The 17,745-nt window shown below is 39.4% G+C and overlaps 1 protein-coding gene across 1 annotated transcript in view; it reads right to left on the bottom strand.

Annotated features, from left to right (window-relative positions):
* The window catches only part of ROBO2 (roundabout guidance receptor 2), a 1,017,279-nt gene that overhangs the window by 17,888 nt on the left and 981,646 nt on the right, over window positions 1–17,745 (bottom strand). The window contains exons 27-29 of the mRNA XM_085050027.1: window positions 14,743–14,957; window positions 5,229–5,411; window positions 1,037–1,207 (exon numbers count right to left, since the gene is read on the bottom strand). Of these exons, the coding sequence (XP_084906153.1) occupies window positions 1,037–1,207; window positions 5,229–5,411; window positions 14,743–14,957 (569 nt within the window). The remainder of the gene's footprint in view (window positions 1–1,036; window positions 1,208–5,228; window positions 5,412–14,742; window positions 14,958–17,745) is intronic.

The raw sequence follows: 17,745 nt of genomic DNA, 5'->3' as shown, positions 1-17,745 counted from the left end.
CACAGAAAGAGTTTGTCCAGCACTACAAGTGACATCCACAATTTCCAGTTACCATTCCCACAGACACATCTATTTAATGGATCTGTGTAGCATCGAGGCCTCTGGAATACATCCACAAGGGGAGGGAATTAATGTTTAAACCAACTCTGATCCATATGGGCAGAATCTAAGCTTCTTTAAGCTGTTTCCACAAATAATACAGCAGTGAGAATGAGCCACGGAGCAGGAGATATAACAGCAACCCCTTTGGTGAAGACTCTGATCATTTCAACACCTACAGGCACAAGGCCAGGGATCAGAAGAAATGAGGGGGAGGTAGCCAGCTGGCCACCTTCCTATGCAGTCTTCCTCAAAAACCCACAGGCAGTAAAAGTGTGTCTTTTACCAGACTCAAGAAGGGTAGACAAAGAAAATGGAAGACAGAGCAGATCTAAATTATTAGAAGAGCAGAACAGACATGCCTGAAATTTCCAGATGGGAAGCAGTTGTAAGAAAAAAGTGGAGATGTGAAAGAAGTTGACACAGTCACTGAGGTCAGTGGATGTCAGGACTGAAGCAGCACAGACGAGAGGTGAGGCAGAATCATGGGAAAAGCATGGCAAGTGTTGCTGTAGCTCTTGGGTGTCTGTCAAAGCCAGCACAAACCAACCAGAGCCCTGTGGGAGCACCATTCTGCTTCTCCTTAGGAATCCATGGCATACTGCTACTGCTAGCAGTGGCTACTTTCACAAAACGTAAAATCACTCACAGGCCATTTTTTAATGTCAACCCATGTGCAATGCAGTCATTTGGGGTAAGATTTATACTCTGACAAACCCTAAGAGATGATGGCATGTTCAGAGCAGACATGGAGAAAGGCTCCTCAAACTCACCAAGCTCCACCCTGCTAGAGCTGCAACATTGCTCAGGTGCCAACCAGGGGACCCCACTCCAGCAAAGCAGTGATTCCCTGTATCCTCTATCCCTGAAAAGATGTCTCTACCCTCTCCCCATGACCAGCCCTGCTGGTTGCAGGTGCTCCTGGCCCGACACTCACCGTCCGTGATTCCCTCCCGGCGGTGAGGCAGCGGCGGCTGCTCCAAACGTCCTCCCTTGTGTTTCTTGGTGGGCCTTGGCCTCTGACCCTGACTGACAGCTGCACTGGTGGTGCTGTCAGCAGAAAAAGGACTGCCTGGCCGAGGTCTCTGAGAGGAAGAATATGCTTTGCCTAAAGAAGAAGGAAAAAAAAAAAAAAAGAGAAACCAGAAGAAAAAATGTTATTGCCTTGAAATGGACTGTTCTATTAACGTCTGCTCCAAAACATTAAATCAGGTCTAATTCTCAGAGGCAGACAAGTGTCCCCTCGAGGTACCCACTGATAACATAGCACACCAAGCAAAGGAGAGAAACTTGGCTTTCTTTTGTCTTTAACTTTTATAATTAAAATTATTGCATCTGTTGTGATAAAACTACTGTATGCCATGTAACTCCTACCTGCTCTGTGTGCTGAACAGATGTGTCATAACAACTCCTCAGCCTTGAACAGGGAAGGAAAACAGTTCTGCAATCATATCAGATTTATCTCCTCCTGCCTTCCACTTTCATGTTTGCTGAGCCAGGTTCTCATTTTAGGGGCTCCCATATGCACTGTATATCTGGAGTAACTCCAGAGAGATAAACATAACTGATTTTGCAAGCTATGTAGCAGCGTAGGTTTGTATACTTAAGGAGTCTCTTTTCTCAGGAAATAAAAATGGGGATATATTTAAGCACTAAAATTTTCCAGTTAATTTTCAGTACTTTTATATGTTAAAAATACTTATTCTGACTGAATTTATTTCTCAGATTTATAAATTTTTATTTATGCAGTGTGTGTATATATATATATATATACACTATTCAAACTATGTGATTTCTCTTAAAAATATCTTTGATGAGGTTCTGTGGAGCACATGATTAAAAGCCTTGGAATGTAAAAGCACAGTTAATTTACTACATTCTCTTATTTTGATATTTTTATTCTGTTAACTAGACAATGTTTAATGATAACTGATGAAAACTAAAATCACCGTCTTTTACTTTCTTTTGTTCTGTTTATGACATTCTTGCCAAATTTTGGAGATGTTAACATCTTAATTCATTTAGAACCGGTAATTAAAATTCTTACATGTTTTAATGTTATCTGCAGTGAAAAAACCACAAGCCAGTCAGACCTCCTGCTCTTTCAGTGCTGCTCTAGGCCCAAATGGTGTAAGAGTTGATAGAAAGTGGCAAAATGGGTGTTTGCTATTTTTCTGGTCAACTGGGCCCAAGATAGTAAGGAGGTTTTTTAATCCTCCAGTTAACTTAAAACTGCCTTTGCTAACCTAGCTCCTTTTAACTGAAATTGGGTTACAGAACACCTGCCCAAGCAGCTAATTCTGGAGCTAGGAGAAAGCAGGAATAAGCATTGGGAACATTAACCTCTATAGCTGGCACAGCTGCAGCCAGACAAAGACAAGTGATCAAGCCCTTGTTTCATGGATAAGGATAACATAGCAGATGAACACAGACAAAATATTAAAATTTCATTTAAAAATAAAAATAAAAAAAGACTACTAATGCAAAGAAATTCAGATGTGAGCCTGAAATTCCATCCCAGCTCGCAGCACACTGCACAGATGTTTTGCAAAAATAAACTCACAACATGCAAGTGCAACTAGTGAGTGCAGGATGCAGATTCTTCACACTTATTCTTTTGACTAAAGAAATGTGATTATTCATTCAGAATGCTGGTTTTAAAAAGAAATAGACACCAAACATTCTCGTTTATCCCTTTATGAAAATGAGGCAAAATAAGTAGCCCTGACCTAAATCATACATGGGGCAAACACAAATGATGTGCAGATTCCCAAAACACATTTTTCAATGCACTTAATAACTGATTACAGCATCTTGTATTTTTATGCATCCCTTCCTGTAAAAACTGCTGAGCAGTGTCAGACTTTCTGGAGCAGATTTAGTGTGTGCAAGTGGAGACAAGTTTGAATCCACTAATTCTTGATTTAATTTCCCAAGGGTGTTAAAAAGGAAGGCTGTTTGAACTTCATGGCAAATCACATGATGGCTTCTGGAAACTGGAATCAAAGTGTCTGGCAGGAGAGAGACATTGCATCTGGATTTACCAGTTCCTCTCATGCTTGGCACATTCCCACGTGAGCCTATCAAGCTGGACATCTTCTTCAGCATCTACTGCTGAGAATATTTCACAGCTGCTCTACATGGGTGAAAATAATTGCCCAGGCTGCAGAAGAATAAAGACTCAGGACCTTCAGAGCAATAAACTGGATAACACTGCTGCTTGTCCACTGCCAGACCCCGAGTTGCACTCCGGGGTGCAGCAGGGCTGTGACAGGGATCCCTGACTGAGCCACCCTGCCCTGGAGGTGACACATCCTCATGAAACTGCAGAGAGCAGGGGAGGCACTTCCCTTTGATGAGCTTTCTGGGAGGAAAAGAGGGGAGGGCTGTTTGTTTACATGTGGGTTTTATTTTATTTCCATTTTGCCTGCTGGATCATTAAGAGAGTAAGAGGGTAATAATCATAAAGTCTCTACCACAACCACTGGATATATTTTGGTATGCTATGCTCTAATGGTCTGTCTGAGGAACTACACACATTCTCACTTTAAGTGCATTTGTGACCTAATTTAGCTAGGAAAATAACAACTGACAAGGGGGCTCTCATCCTTTCCTTGTATTTTCCAATCACATAACTACAATAAAAAAATCATATTTATTCTGAAGTGCCTGTGTTTGTGGTGGAACTGCACTTCTCAAAGGTTTGATACAACTGACAGTAACTTTGGGTGAATCTTTGCATCAGCTTTTACTGAAGCAAATACCACCAAGAAAAGGTGGGAAAGGATTTGCTCCTTTCATTCAGACCTTGGGAGACTCTTCAAGGAAAACAGTATATTTTGTCATTGTTTGGCCTAATGTGTTCATACTAGATAAGTAAAGGTCTACATGATTTTTCTTCTATTGCCTTTTTTTTTTTCAAGTGATAAGACAGATTTACTCAATTTTCCATTGATAAAAGAAATAATTGAGGGCTTCAGCTATGGTGAAATAACAATCTTTTAGTGGCAGAAGTCCCAGTGATTTGAAAAAACCTGGATCTTAGGACTTTGCCACCAACTCTTTCCTTTATTCCTAATGTTCCTAAAAGACAGTGTTTGCCATGAAGTTATTGCATGCAGAAAGCCTACAGTTTTCAGCCCCAGCATGTGAGACATTTCTCCTAAATGCACACATTTTACTGAAGGAGAAACTTCATACCAGACTAACAGTCAAAAAAAATTTAAATGATAGGAATATTATGGGACCTGTCATCAGGAATCAGCTGAGGAAGCATAACAAAAAACTTTGCCATTAGATTTGTGGATTTAAATACGTAGCTAATGTTGCTATTTTGACAAGACTAAGAAAATGCAAATGTATTCTTTTTTTTACCAGAATATTTAAAGATAATTTTTCTTTATTTTTTAATGGCAATAAAACATATGGAATGTTAAAAATACTAATGAAACTGTATTTAGTTTTCATTAATTAATTTCAGAAGATTGGCTGTTTTCAAAAGCAATATCCACTTTACCTTTGTTACATTTTACTTGGCAGATTCAGTTGGCATAACCAAAATTAAATGTTATCAAAATATATTAACTTATTGAATAATTTTTTTAAATCAGCTATTAATAAAGCTTTAAACAGTTTGTATTGCTAACAATAAAAACACACCAATTCACCCCATGCTTAGAAAAACTTCACAGAAAAACACACTTTTGCAAGAAGAAATACAACAGAAGAGTAGGGATGGAGATAATAGTTTAAACATGATGTTCATCACTGGAAACATGAACGATTGTGAGGAGATTTTTCAGAAAATGAAATCATCAAAGGCTGCAAGGCAAAATTAGTAGTTTCTTCACCGAAATATTAAAAGAGCAAATATCAGTAAATCTACAGCAGAGTCAGCAGAGAGGGGAACTGCAGCAGACCAAAGGTGCAGATTAAAAGCTTGTGCTATTCACTACTTAAATCACTAAAAATGAAACATAATGCAAGGTTTCATTTAAAACATACCCCTAAAAGTATCTCCATCCACCTTATTCCATGCATGTTAGACAAGTGTGAGACGCAGGTTCACTGAGAGAAGGATAGGCAGAAACACCCTTCATGCAGAAAGCATCAACTTTGGGTCTACAAACCTGTTCTGGTCAGGCTGGTTCCATCCAGCCTAAACCCAGCTTTATCTGCTGCTGCAACCAGTGCTTGTGCAAAAGTGCCGCTGGTAAAGATGGAGTCATCTGAGGAGCTACCTACACTAGATCTATGACTAGGAAAGTTACGGTCCTCATCAGACGCAGAACCCCATCCATTTACCATTGAACCTAAAAACAAATGTAGGGGGGCTAGTGAGTGGTGCACATTTCATAGTCTTTGTTCATCTAAAGATTAAAGACCCGCTTAATACGTCCTTTCTCAACAGGAAACCCAAAATTCATTTGACAGAGCTTGGTACAATAGAGCAATATTCATCTAAAACTTAAAGACCCACTTATTGTGTCCTTTCACAACACAAATCACAAAGTTTATCTGACAGAGTTTGGTATAACAGAGCACTATCAGAGCTAGCTGGGATCTCATTCATAGCTTGCTCCATGTAGCTTTGTTCCTGGAAGCAAAATAATACATACTCTCTCTAAATGTGAAGGCTACACAGTAAATTAATTTCAAAATTAATGGCTTTTTCCTGTGATTGAATTGAATGTGACTGTTTTGGTTATTTTTGTTTTAGTTGAGTTGTTACAAATCAGAATCTAGTTTGATATTTTCAAAACCAAGTCTTAATTTTGGACTGCACATGTGTAAGTCTTGGTAGATATGGCTACAGTTAGACCTGGCCTTCAAGTGCTGTTCTGAACAAGACTGGCTCCACATAATTTTGTCAATCAAAACCTTAAAATAAACCATCAGGTTTGATGGCCTGAGAAAGCTAATCTAAAGTAGTTCATTTTAGTGGATTAAAGTAACTTTTAAAAAAGTTTAGAAATAATTAAGATTCAAGAGCAGAGCAAATATATGCTCAAATTTAATACTGAGTCAGTGCTAGGCCAGTGTTGGCCCCGTGGTACCTTCTAACTGTGGATTACCACCACTGCAGGAGAGGAAAGTGATAACAACATCATAAAAATGCAGTCAGAAAACCAGATACCAGAAAAAACACATGAAAGAAATATAGAAATCTTGATATAAAGAGCAAACTAGAGAAGGAAGGTTCAATCTTACTTGCTCTTCGTTTATATTTTATTTTTTTCCCATGCATGAATCAAGCATCAATCAGCTACCCAGCATTCCACTCTCAAAAGCTATTGCTCAGTTCAAATTGTTTTTTCAAAGTACTGTAATTCTGTTTTTCAGGGTTTCAGATGGAGATGATGATATTCTGTACTTCTAAAATGTTCCAGAGTCAGTCTGCACCATGCAGTGGAGCAAAGGAAAGAGCCAGCAGCAAATATTGCACTTTGCTTCAGGAACAGGGCAGCCCTGCTACATGAGTTACCAAGTCCAGGTGAGCTGCAGGGCAACCAGAGTGGTTTTGGGACCTGAGCTGCTGCATGGCATTGCATGGTGCAGCACTGTTCTGACAGTACATGCACCACACCCATCTTGAAATACCTGAAATTGCTTTTTAGCAACAGTTATGTTGAAAAAAAAAAGCCCAGTGAACCCGTGAGAATCTGCAGAGAACTGGTTTTCAAAGACATGAAAACGTGTGGAGAGATACATCATGACTTTACTCAGTTAGCAGAACTCAATTTCTGTAAATGTGCATAAAATGTGTAGCAGTACAGTAGCCTCTTTTTAATCCATGTCCAAGAAAGCATTGCTGCATTTGAAATTGTTAAGTAGTAAATCAATAATGACCTGCTTATTGGTTAATTGATAGGCTAATTAACTAATGGTGGTGTCAGATATTAAAAATGTCCTGCAAAAATAGGTCATGAGTACAATAAATGAATCCTGGAATTCAGTAGCACGCTGCACCACAAAGCCCAAGAACAATGGATTATTTTGTGATGCTGCAGTGACCAAACCTTTTAATGTCACAGAAGTGGCAGGCTGTAATAACAAAAGCCCCTGCACTCCTCAGATACAAGAAAAGAAACCGAGGAGGTCTGTGGAGGTCTGACAGGCAGAAAGTGTGTTAAGTGCAACAGAGAGTGACAGAGGTTGATTCTGCTTGCCAAGAGCACACACAGAATTGTTATTTTCCAAACAGACTCGACCTGATGCAGACAGATGTGAGAGAGCCCAGATAACAGCAAGGGAAGGCTAAAACTGAAGACAGTTTCTGAACTAACAGTCAAAGTGCAATAGGACGTCATAGAGAGTGGAGAGTAAAGGCTCTTAGCAACAGTTATTGATGATGTATGAAAAGAGGTACCACAGATAAAACACTTCATGGAGATGTAAGAAAATGAAATTCTATAACTGAGGACATTTTCAAACAATCACGTATAGACACATTCCACAAAATATGTAAGCACAAGCTGAAACATAAAAAAATAACTGGAGCGGCAGATATCAAAGGATTATATACTTGGATGCTAAAAATTTAACACGTATGCCATTAATTTCAGGGCCCAAGGGTTTTGTGTGATATATTCTCTTCTCTATGTAGAGACATATAGAACCATATACTGTACAGAGCACTTTTTGTTTTCTGTATCATAATCTGTGAGACTACAGATGTTTTAAAATAACTTTTAATTTTCATTTGCTTGCATTGCTCTGTCCATTTGCTAACCACTCAGCTGTGACACAACATACAATGCACATGGAAATTTGGATGGGACACTTTCAGGGTATATGTAGTACCTCTTTTTCATCTGCTCTTTGAAGGACTGGACTGTTAGTCAGTTAAAAAAAAAAAGCCTCATTTTAGATATGAAATATACTGAAATTCAGCAAACCACATGGTGTGTGAATACAGCTATTGTTCTACATACTCACAGACATGCCAGTTTTTCTAATATCACCTACATTTTAATTATCAGATTGCCAGTTTTCTAGGCTAACCCTTTAAAAAAGCTCTGCTCCTCAACTCCTGCACATTCCCATGGACAGCAAGTATTAGCAAGGCTAGGAACAGTGTAGTCTGGAAGTGTAGCTCCATTACTGCAGGGACATGAGTTTTACTGGGATGTCATCACCCCACCTGGAATTCTGCATCCAGTTCTGAGGTCCCCAGCACAAGACAGGCATGGGACTGTTTGAGTGTGTCCAGAGAAGAGCCACAACAATGATTGGAGTGCTGGAATCTCTCTTCTGTGAAGACAGGCTGGGAGCAATGGGGTTGTTCAGCCTGGAGAAAGAAGGCTCTGGGGAGGTCTTCCTGCAGCCTTTCAATGTATACAGTGGGGTTAATAATAAAGACAGGAAGAGGCTTTCTGATCAGGTCTGCAGTGTCAGGAAAAGAGGTAATGTTTTTAAATTGAAAGTAGCTTTAAATTGGATATAAGGAAGAAATTCTTTACTATGAGGGTGGTGAGGCACTGGCACAGGTTCCCCAGAGAAGCTGTGGCTGCCCCATCTGTGGAAGTGTTCCAGGCAAGGCTGGAAGGGGCCCTGAGCAACCTGGTCCAGTGGAAAATGGCCATGGCAGGGGGGTGGAACCAGATGACCTCTAAAAGCCCCTTCTAGTCCAAACCATTCTATGTTACTTCTGGTTGCTGGAAGCAACTTTTTATATGGAAACTTTACAACTGCTGAAGTCAGCAAGATACCCCGAGACACGCACAGCACCCACAGCTGTGTGTGACCAGGCAGCTAAAGGCGAAATCTCCACATTATTTCTACAGATTCCCGAGCTATTCAGTTTCACTGCACAAACAATCTCTTTTCCCCACCAAAACCTGCAGCAGTAAATCCCATTTTGCTTTGACCTGCAGAGGTGTAGACATTGCCCAGAAGGCATAGGAGTGCTGGAGCTGAGCCCGGGCACCTCAGGCCACTGCACAGCTGTGTTAACACAGCACACGTGAGGACTGCTTGTTTAAAGGCATCCACTGGCCCCTTGCTTTCTAAATCAGATGCACATTTGTTTTCCTCTGAATAAAGGCAGAATAAGAGATGCTGACGTTCCTTTCAGATCAACTGTGCATTTTGAAATGGGATGAAACAGGCTTTTAGTGTCTCCTTTACATGCAGCTCACTATGTGTTTTCCAAGAGCACATTTGAGTTTTTACGCTTTCTGGCAACTGTAAATTTTACTCTTGCTGACAGCAGCAGTAAATGCTTTATGCAGAACAAAATCAGCACTGTGAAAAGTTGAACTCTGTTTTCTTGCTCCATAAAATATCTCTTGGTGCTAATGCAAACAGAAAGCTTCTTTGCTCTCAGGGAAAGGTGAGGGGAACAGAGGTGCCAGCTTCTAGTAGACTGCATGCTACTGCTTTTAGTGGCATTTTGCTAGCAATAAAAATGCTACTTTCCTTTGTAAAGTGCTCTGTTGCTTTACTTAAAAATAATAATAATAAAAAAAATCTAATGCACTTGTGAAATAAAAGCTGCTCACAACAAACCTGACACTTCTGAGAATTCCATTAGACACTTTTCTGCATCTACCAACCTCTATGTGCTTCCTTCACGTGTTTTCCTTTACAAGACCATCCACAACATACTGATGTTAAGCCTCTGCTCCTCTGCAGTTTTTTAATGGAACATGGATAGACTGCTTAGGTTTGTGAAGTGGGGGTGACATCCTTGGGGACTGATGCTACTTCAGCTGAAATCAGTTAGAGAATTATTTTTGCGTTTGTACAGCAGAAAGATATAATCGTCTCTTGGATATGTCTGACCACTGCCATGATTACACAGAAAGAATGCCCACTGATTTTGGTGGATGTGATGGAATAGAAGGGGCAATACTCATTGTACGATCAAAATAAGGAAGAATAATAGAAGTGTTTGAATGCAGAATATAAAAATGATCACACTTCAAAAACAGGACCTTGTCTTTTACTTTCCTCCACCATAAATGCCCATATATTTAAATGTATACGCCAAGGATAAGCCCTTAAGTTTTAAATATTTTATTTTTGGCCACAGAACACAAAAAAAAAAGGAGGTAAAAACCATACGTAGATATTTGGCACTTCACAGGTCCAACGATAATTAATGACCTTCATAAACATCTAATGAAAAATGAATTTACATCACTTAGGCAAATTTATCTCTGTTTGCATTCCATCTTTCTAGATTTTTTTAGTTTCCATATTGCTGAAAGGCACAAAAAATTCTCAAATTTATTCAAGCTGTTAGAAAAGAAATGCACACAGAACATTAAGTAGTTGCTCAAATGTTGCTGAGCAGTAAAATACTATGATAAAGTGGCATCTTGCTGTGTCTCTATTACTTCTTCAGCACTAAAATTAATTTATGATCAGTCATCAATTCATTTACATGTCATTTTATGCTAAATCTATCGTTGCTGATGAATGCATATCCCTAGATCCATTAAGCTAGAGTAAAGTCTGTGCTTTATAATATGACCCTGCTAATTGTTGCATTACCATTTTTATGAGATACAAAAAGTAGCAGTTTCCTATTTTCTGAGCACATATTTAATCCATGAAACACATTCTTCCTATTAAATGCAATCTGTCTAACTGCTTATAAAATAGAATCTTTTGCAATAGGTATCCCTAAGCAAATCAATATAAACATTGAGCTCTGCCATGGTAAAATACGGCTCATGAAAATGATATTGTGCAGTTTTCAAGAATTATTCCATTTGTGCTCAGACACAATGAATGAAGAAGTTTGTTTCCATACAGACAGTGATCAGTGAGTCTTTTAATCAAGGCCAAAACATGTCAAATAAGGGATATTATTCCTTGCTGAGCTACACAATGTACAGTGTTTTTTATAATTTCAGATCTATATAATTCTATTGAAAAAAAAAAAGTCACCCATTTGCTGTGGCACTGTTTACAAGAAAATCTATCTCTCTGTTTATATCAGTTTGCATCAGGTACAAGAGGGCTTGCTCTACTCTCTATGCTAGTTAATGAGTGTATCTCTTCCCTCAGTCAAAGTCAAAGAATCTTCACCAGGACTGAGTACTCAGCAGCTCACAGCTTCACTGGCCCTGCAGGAGGAGGAGATAAGGAGAGGGCAAAGAAAACCCCCAAACCATAATACTTTGACCTGAAAAAACCTAGGCTTGTTCTTAGTGATTTCAGTGAGACGCAAATTAATTTCTTCTACAGTCATCATATGCAATTAATTATGTCTATTAAAGTGGAATAATGTAACAGACTCTTTGTGGCCATTCATGCCATAACTGCTCAGCATTTCATTATAAAGGCAAACATTAAACATAAGAGAAAGAAAAAAAATATTTCAATGTGTCATTGAAAGCAAAAAATAACCCTAAATTATTATGAATTAAAAGCCAAGTGAGCAAAAGTTTTACCAGTGTTTTCTGGGTCTTGCTAATCTATTTTTTTTTTCAGATTCAGTGACTCAATATCCTAACAAAGCAGGCTGGGAATGAAGCAAGTCCTTGGCTTAAATTTCATTACATCCCACAAATGTTCAGATCTAAACCTCCCTCCTTGAGCTCTCTTTGTGATATCTGGAGAATGTTAAGATACAGTTCCTGTGCACTCCTCCTTTCTTTTCACTTTATTATACACGTCAACATTATGTCTCTGCCACCTGCAAAGAGAAAAGCTTAATAGTGCAGATTAAATCCTTGTCTGAATCTTCAGTTAGCTGTAACTAAAACTCAAGGGCCTGGAAGACAACTTGACTTTTAAACAGCTTAAAGGAGCAGCACTGTGGTGTCAGAGGGATTCAGGGGTTTGTGCTTTGGCTTACACAGTGCCAGCATTTCCCCTCAGAGAATCCCACATTTGGTGCTGCATGAAATCCTCGTTCCCAGCTCAGCCATGAAGAACAAAGCACCACTTTAACCCAAGAGTTGGTATTTTTAAGGCTTCACTGACTGAAGCATGCTAACTCTACAGGGTGAGGAACCTCACCCTGCTCCTTCCCTAGCAACTCCCTTTGGAGGAAATCGGGACCAAGGGATGTCAATTTAGATTTCTCACAAACACTGAACTCCCAGGGCACTTCAGAAATATTGCCTCATCTGGGTCAGCTGTTTTCAGTTGCCTCCATTTTCAAACATAATGTTTAGAGAAGTGAAAATGTGGTCTATAAATTCCTAGCAAAATGCTGTTTGAAGTTACCAAAGGCTCTGTGAAAAGAAGTAGTTTATATATTCTCAGCACAAGAAAGAACAATTCAGTTGTTCTACAGTATTTTAAAAGCAATCAAATTGAAGAATGAGAAACAGCTTGAGAACAAGTGAAGCAATTTGCTATACACCCCTTAACATCAGCAAACACAGCCTGGAAGAGTTAACAGAAATAGATAAAAGAAAAATTAAAATTCTCTTTTGAAAAAAAAGAAAACGCCCAAGTATAATAGGCAATTTCTTTCCACCCTTAGAAAAAAAAAAAAAACAAGCCCTCCTAAATCAAGGTTTGACCCATAGAGTAACTCAGGAAAACAGGAGTAGTTTTGTTACTTGGAGATTTTGCCAGCTTACAGACCCCTTAGGCTAACACTCTGGGTGTACTTCTGCAAAGCTATTGTTCCTTATTTAACTCAGTCTAAATGTTGGCTCTATGCTGTAGGGGTAATCTATAATTCTGCTTCCCTTCCAGCTGCACATTCCCTCCCTGCAGTGCCAGCACACACCTTGCCATGTGGTGACCCAGAGCAAGGAACAGATCCAGCTAGTAATGGAACAAGCAAAACAAAAAGCAGAAGAAAAACCTTAGTTTTCAGCTGGATGAGGCCACATGAAGTTAGTAGTGGTGATGAGTGGGTATGAATTTAGAGCACCTTAAGTACATTCCCAGTTTACTTTATCAAGTCCTGCCCAATTTCTTCCAAAATATCAGAAAGCTTTTAACACTCTAGTGATTAGACATTTAAGACTCCAATAATGAAACAAGATTTATAAATATTATAACATGCTTGAAGGTTATTCATAAAAGAACAAGCTGTAATAAGCACAGAAGTTTTAAACTGGAGCAGGAGTACAACTATTCCTTATTTGCTATAGGGAGCGTGGTCCAAAATATTAAGTGAAGATGCAAATATGGAAACATTAATTTTCTGATTTACAGATACATAAGCATTGGCATATTAATATATACCAAATGAAAAATTTATACCAACCTGTTTATTTATTTATTTATTTATTGCTGTTTTACCAGTGCAAAACTCTTAGTGAATTCCTAATAGAAAGGCTTCTGAGCCATTAGTGAGATATGCAAAAATATGCAGAATTATAGCCTGAAGGAGATTACACTAGAAATGCAAGCAAAGTGAGTTAACATACTCATGCGCTAATAAGTTAACCTTCTCAATTCAGGGATTTAAACTTTAACTCTATGGTCTTCAGTTGCATCTGGATTTCAAATCACAGCAGCAGAGATACAATTCTTAGATCTTAATTAGATTGGCAAGCAGTCTGGCTCTAGGGTGAAGGAAAACCTGGAAAGTGGTATTAAGCTACACACTATTTCATTCAACAAGGGAAATGGAAGAAAATTATAGGTATTGATGCTCCATCACTGTCATATTCCTGCAGTGTATTCAGAATAGCAATCTTTAACTATGGGTGCAAAACCTTTGGAATTTCAAAGGTCCAGACAAAGATGGAATTCAGTGGTGCTATGATAGAAGTTATTCTGAACAAGTCTCCCCTAAGGTACAATCAACAATCAATTTTCATCCACTGAGATCAAAAACTGAAGCAGCATCCACTAGCACTGTGACATTTGGGATATTTGGGTCTCCAGCACATATGCACATTATGGACACAGTATATTAAATAGAGGTCCAAGTTCAACCCAAACAGAAGTACACTGATGATTACAGAAAGTACATTATGCCCTTATAAAATCCATGTTTTTAAAAAACAATGTCTTTCACTGCCTACATTTCACCAACAGCAATTGAATTTGTTCAGATTCTGTGCATTGATTTTCATCAGGCCTTTCTAGGTCCCCTTTGATGATGTTTTAGCTTTCCAAGGCATGCAAAGGACAAGAAGTGGGGAGGGAAGGAGGGTCAGAATCATTAAACAGCTTTTCTGAAAGGGAACAATTACTAAATTCAGCACTTCAAAGTAGGTTCAAAATGCACATTTTCCTACATAAATGTATTTACTCTAGAAAAAAGTGTTGTGCTGATGTAACTACACTTACTCTAAAGTCTTTAACTTCCTTGTGTTCATCTGGGAAAGCATTACCCAGCAGTACATTTAAAAGTGCTTTAAGATAACATTTTTATGCTGCTCCTGATTTATGAAATATATATTGCTAAGCTGAGGTCTTCCCCCTCCTTTTCATGTAACTGCCTTGCTTCTCTAGTAGAATGAACCTTTCATGAAAGCTGAGATATAACTGAATTTTCTTTCAAGCCTTTAAAGCTTTTTAAAATTCATGAATTTTCTTATCATTTTGTGGCAAAGCAAAGTATTTCCAAATCCTTCTTTAACTTTAGTGTTTAATATTAACACATTTTAAATGCTACAGAAATCGAGTGGAATAAATTTTCACTTAGAAAGTGTCCAACTGATGATGTATTTTGTTTTAGTGGAACAAGCTGGTGTCACTGTGTTTGGTTACCTGTCACAGAGCTGTCTAGATTGTCCATACTGGAGCCTGGAGTATGCTCTAGACCTCTTAGTGGCCTACTGATTTCTACAGTTTCTTCGTCAAGATCATCCTCATCATCATCGTCATCTGGAACATCTGTTTCCAAATCTGAAATAAGGTTTCCAGATACATATCCTAGGGGAGGAACTGGAGCCTGAGGAGGTTGTGTATTGCTTTGGATGTGCCTACACAAACAAACAGGAAAAGTTATCAGAATGGATGAGACTTTGCAGCCCATGGTCAATAAAATACAAGCCTTTCAACAAGTCCTGAAACAGGTTTACAAAACATGCTTGGTTAGGTGAAACTCAAGAAAAGTCAGTTCAGTTATTCACCGCTGCTTCTAATACCGGAGTGCCTGCACACTTTCCAGACTTAAATAAAAAGAAAAAAAAGGCAAAATCCCCTAGGATGGGGAAGGTCAGGATTGTCTTCCCACAGATGAAGAGCAATAGACACAGAGGTTACATAAATCAGGTAGGAAACCCATGGAAAAGCACAATTCTGAATCCCAGCCTAGCATACAAGTGTCTCACCCAATATTCCCCCTTGCAAATCACACATTGAACCAAAGTTAAATCTCACTCCTTCTGCTTAAACAGATGCAGTGCCCTGAAGCAAAAGTCACCCTAAAGAGGAGGAAATGGCCAGTAGGACAGAAGAAATTTTCAAGTCCAATGAACGCATCATCAGTGAGGCCTTTTCATTTTGCTTTATTCCAAGAAGTTTAATTGATTTAATTGCAGCAGTATTAGGGCATGCATGTGTGAAATTACTGCATGCAGCAGTCACATTAAGGAAGAAAAAAAGCTAAGATAAAAAACCACCCACAGGATAACTAAATGGCCAAAGGCAAGCATGGGATTTGGAGTTTGATTTGCCTGGTCTCTGAGAGAAAAGAACACCATCAGCCTTTGAAGCAGCATTCCCCACAGCACAACAGGTACACCACAAGCTGTGCCAGGGGAGCCAGGCAGAAGTGGCCTTGGGGCCAAGAGCATGTACCATGCCTGAAATTGCTGACTTGGGCATGTGGGAATCCTTGGGTGGCTGTGCATGAAGTGCCATGACCTGATTCCAATTGGCACCACTCTGGATGGGATCCAGGATTCTGCTAGTCTCTTGCTTAAACATAAGTAAAACCTAAAAAATTATAATTGTCACCTGTTTGGCTCCCAGCTATAATATATTTTCAACTAAAACTTTGTGCTGTATTGTTGCCTACACCTGATGAATGAATTCTCTTTATTCAATAAGCCTTTATTTTTTTCATTATGCAAATCTATCAGGTATGAGAATGTCATGGTAAATGTTATGTACCACTGGTAACTTTCTCCACCTTGGTGTAGGTTTAAACTTATTGCTTATTCTGAATCTATTTTCCAGAACAAGTGCTTCCTTTTTGATATACAACCCCCTTCTGGTTAACAGTTATTGAATACTCTTCTGCCTGGACACCAGGTTTTTAGTGTTCTATGCAGTGTTCAAAACACTGGGGCACTAAAGGGCACTACCATCTAACTAACCCTCAATAAACAGTGTGATTAGCTCCCAATCAAGCAAAATGCTTAAGTATATGTTTAATGTTAAGCTTGTGATAGAACAATTGAAGTCAATTTCTCATGTACTCATAGTTAAGCATATACTTAAGTGATTTGCTGGATCAAGGCCATAATGATTATGTACTTTTCCAGTAATCTCTAATGGGCTCTTTCTTAAATTCCTAGTTGGCTGATCTCTTTATTTCTCGGTTGCTACTCCCACAGTAACCTATCTGACAGGTCTCATTTTGCTGTTTAGTTTTCCCCCCTCTCTCTGCACTGGACAGGTTAACTTTGTGAAAAGAAAACTGAGAAATCTTCCTTCCCATTCAGAACAATGGAGGATTTTCTACTGACTATGACTAGCATGATACATGCCCAGCCAAGCAACATATTAAAAAATGCATGTCATAAAAATCACTTCTATTTGCAACCCTCAGCATTTATCACAATACCAAACAGTATGAAAAAAAGGTTATGTCTTTGTTATTTTTTTTATCAGAGTTTCAGGCTCAATTATTGTGACTTTACACAAGAGCGACATTAAAATCTGTATGATCCTAAGCACATTATGAAACTTCCCAATCAATTTTCATTTCTCCAAGAAGGGAGCAAGACCTTTCCTGCCAGCTGCATGAGGCTCTGGTGCAGCTCCATTATCCTTGCCTGGACTGACACCCGAGCTTTGGAGGGCATAGCAAGGGTAACAGCTGCAAAATGCAGCAGCGCCTGCCTGTGCTGGCAGGGTATGCATCTGTGTGCTGGCTCAGAAGCCAGGGCCTTCAACAGGCTAGCTCTGGCTGCTGCCTGGGATTTGGGTGTCCCACAGGCAGGCTGGGGGCTGCAGAGGCACCGAGGTACCCTGTTGATGGAGTGCAGATTGCAGACAAGCCTCGAGGCTTGCACGGTGTCCAGGGAAAACAGCTGGCTCAGATTCGGCACCGCCTGCCTACCTGGCTGATGTATTTATGGGAGCTCAAGCTGAATAACTTTGTGGTTTTATTTAGCAGGGAAGAAAGGCTGCTCCTCTGCTGGCAGCATGCCATTCGGTAACTAGCTCTGCTCCGCTCCGCTGAGACTCGCGGGCTTTGTCTGGGTAGAAGAGTTGTAAAAGGACAACTGCTGCTTAGGGAACATCCAGGAACAACTGACCTTCACCATATCCCCAGCCTGGTGCAGTTGACAAGTTCTTTTTCAGTCCCTGGAGAGACTGCTTCTGTCTGTTTTGCAAGGGAAATGTTACTGTGGTATTTGCTTGCTCTTCCTTGAAATAGGCGTAAAGCACTCGACAACACTAGATCCATTCTGTAAATACTGACAACTTTCTTTCTGCTGTTTCTGGGTTTTTTCTGTGAATCACAAATTCTCATGGTGTTTCAAAGTACAGAGATGAAAACGCTTCATTCTCATGTCACACAGTGTAAAAGCTGCC

Source organism: Lichenostomus cassidix, chromosome 1 (genome assembly GCF_008360975.1).
Source record: "Lichenostomus cassidix isolate B80296 chromosome 1, HeHo_3.0, whole genome shotgun sequence".
In the NCBI taxonomy this organism is placed as follows: Eukaryota; Metazoa; Chordata; class Aves; order Passeriformes; family Meliphagidae; genus Lichenostomus; species Lichenostomus cassidix.
Note: the sequence above shows the minus strand (reverse complement) of the source record. Positions and strands in the feature narration are given on the sequence as shown.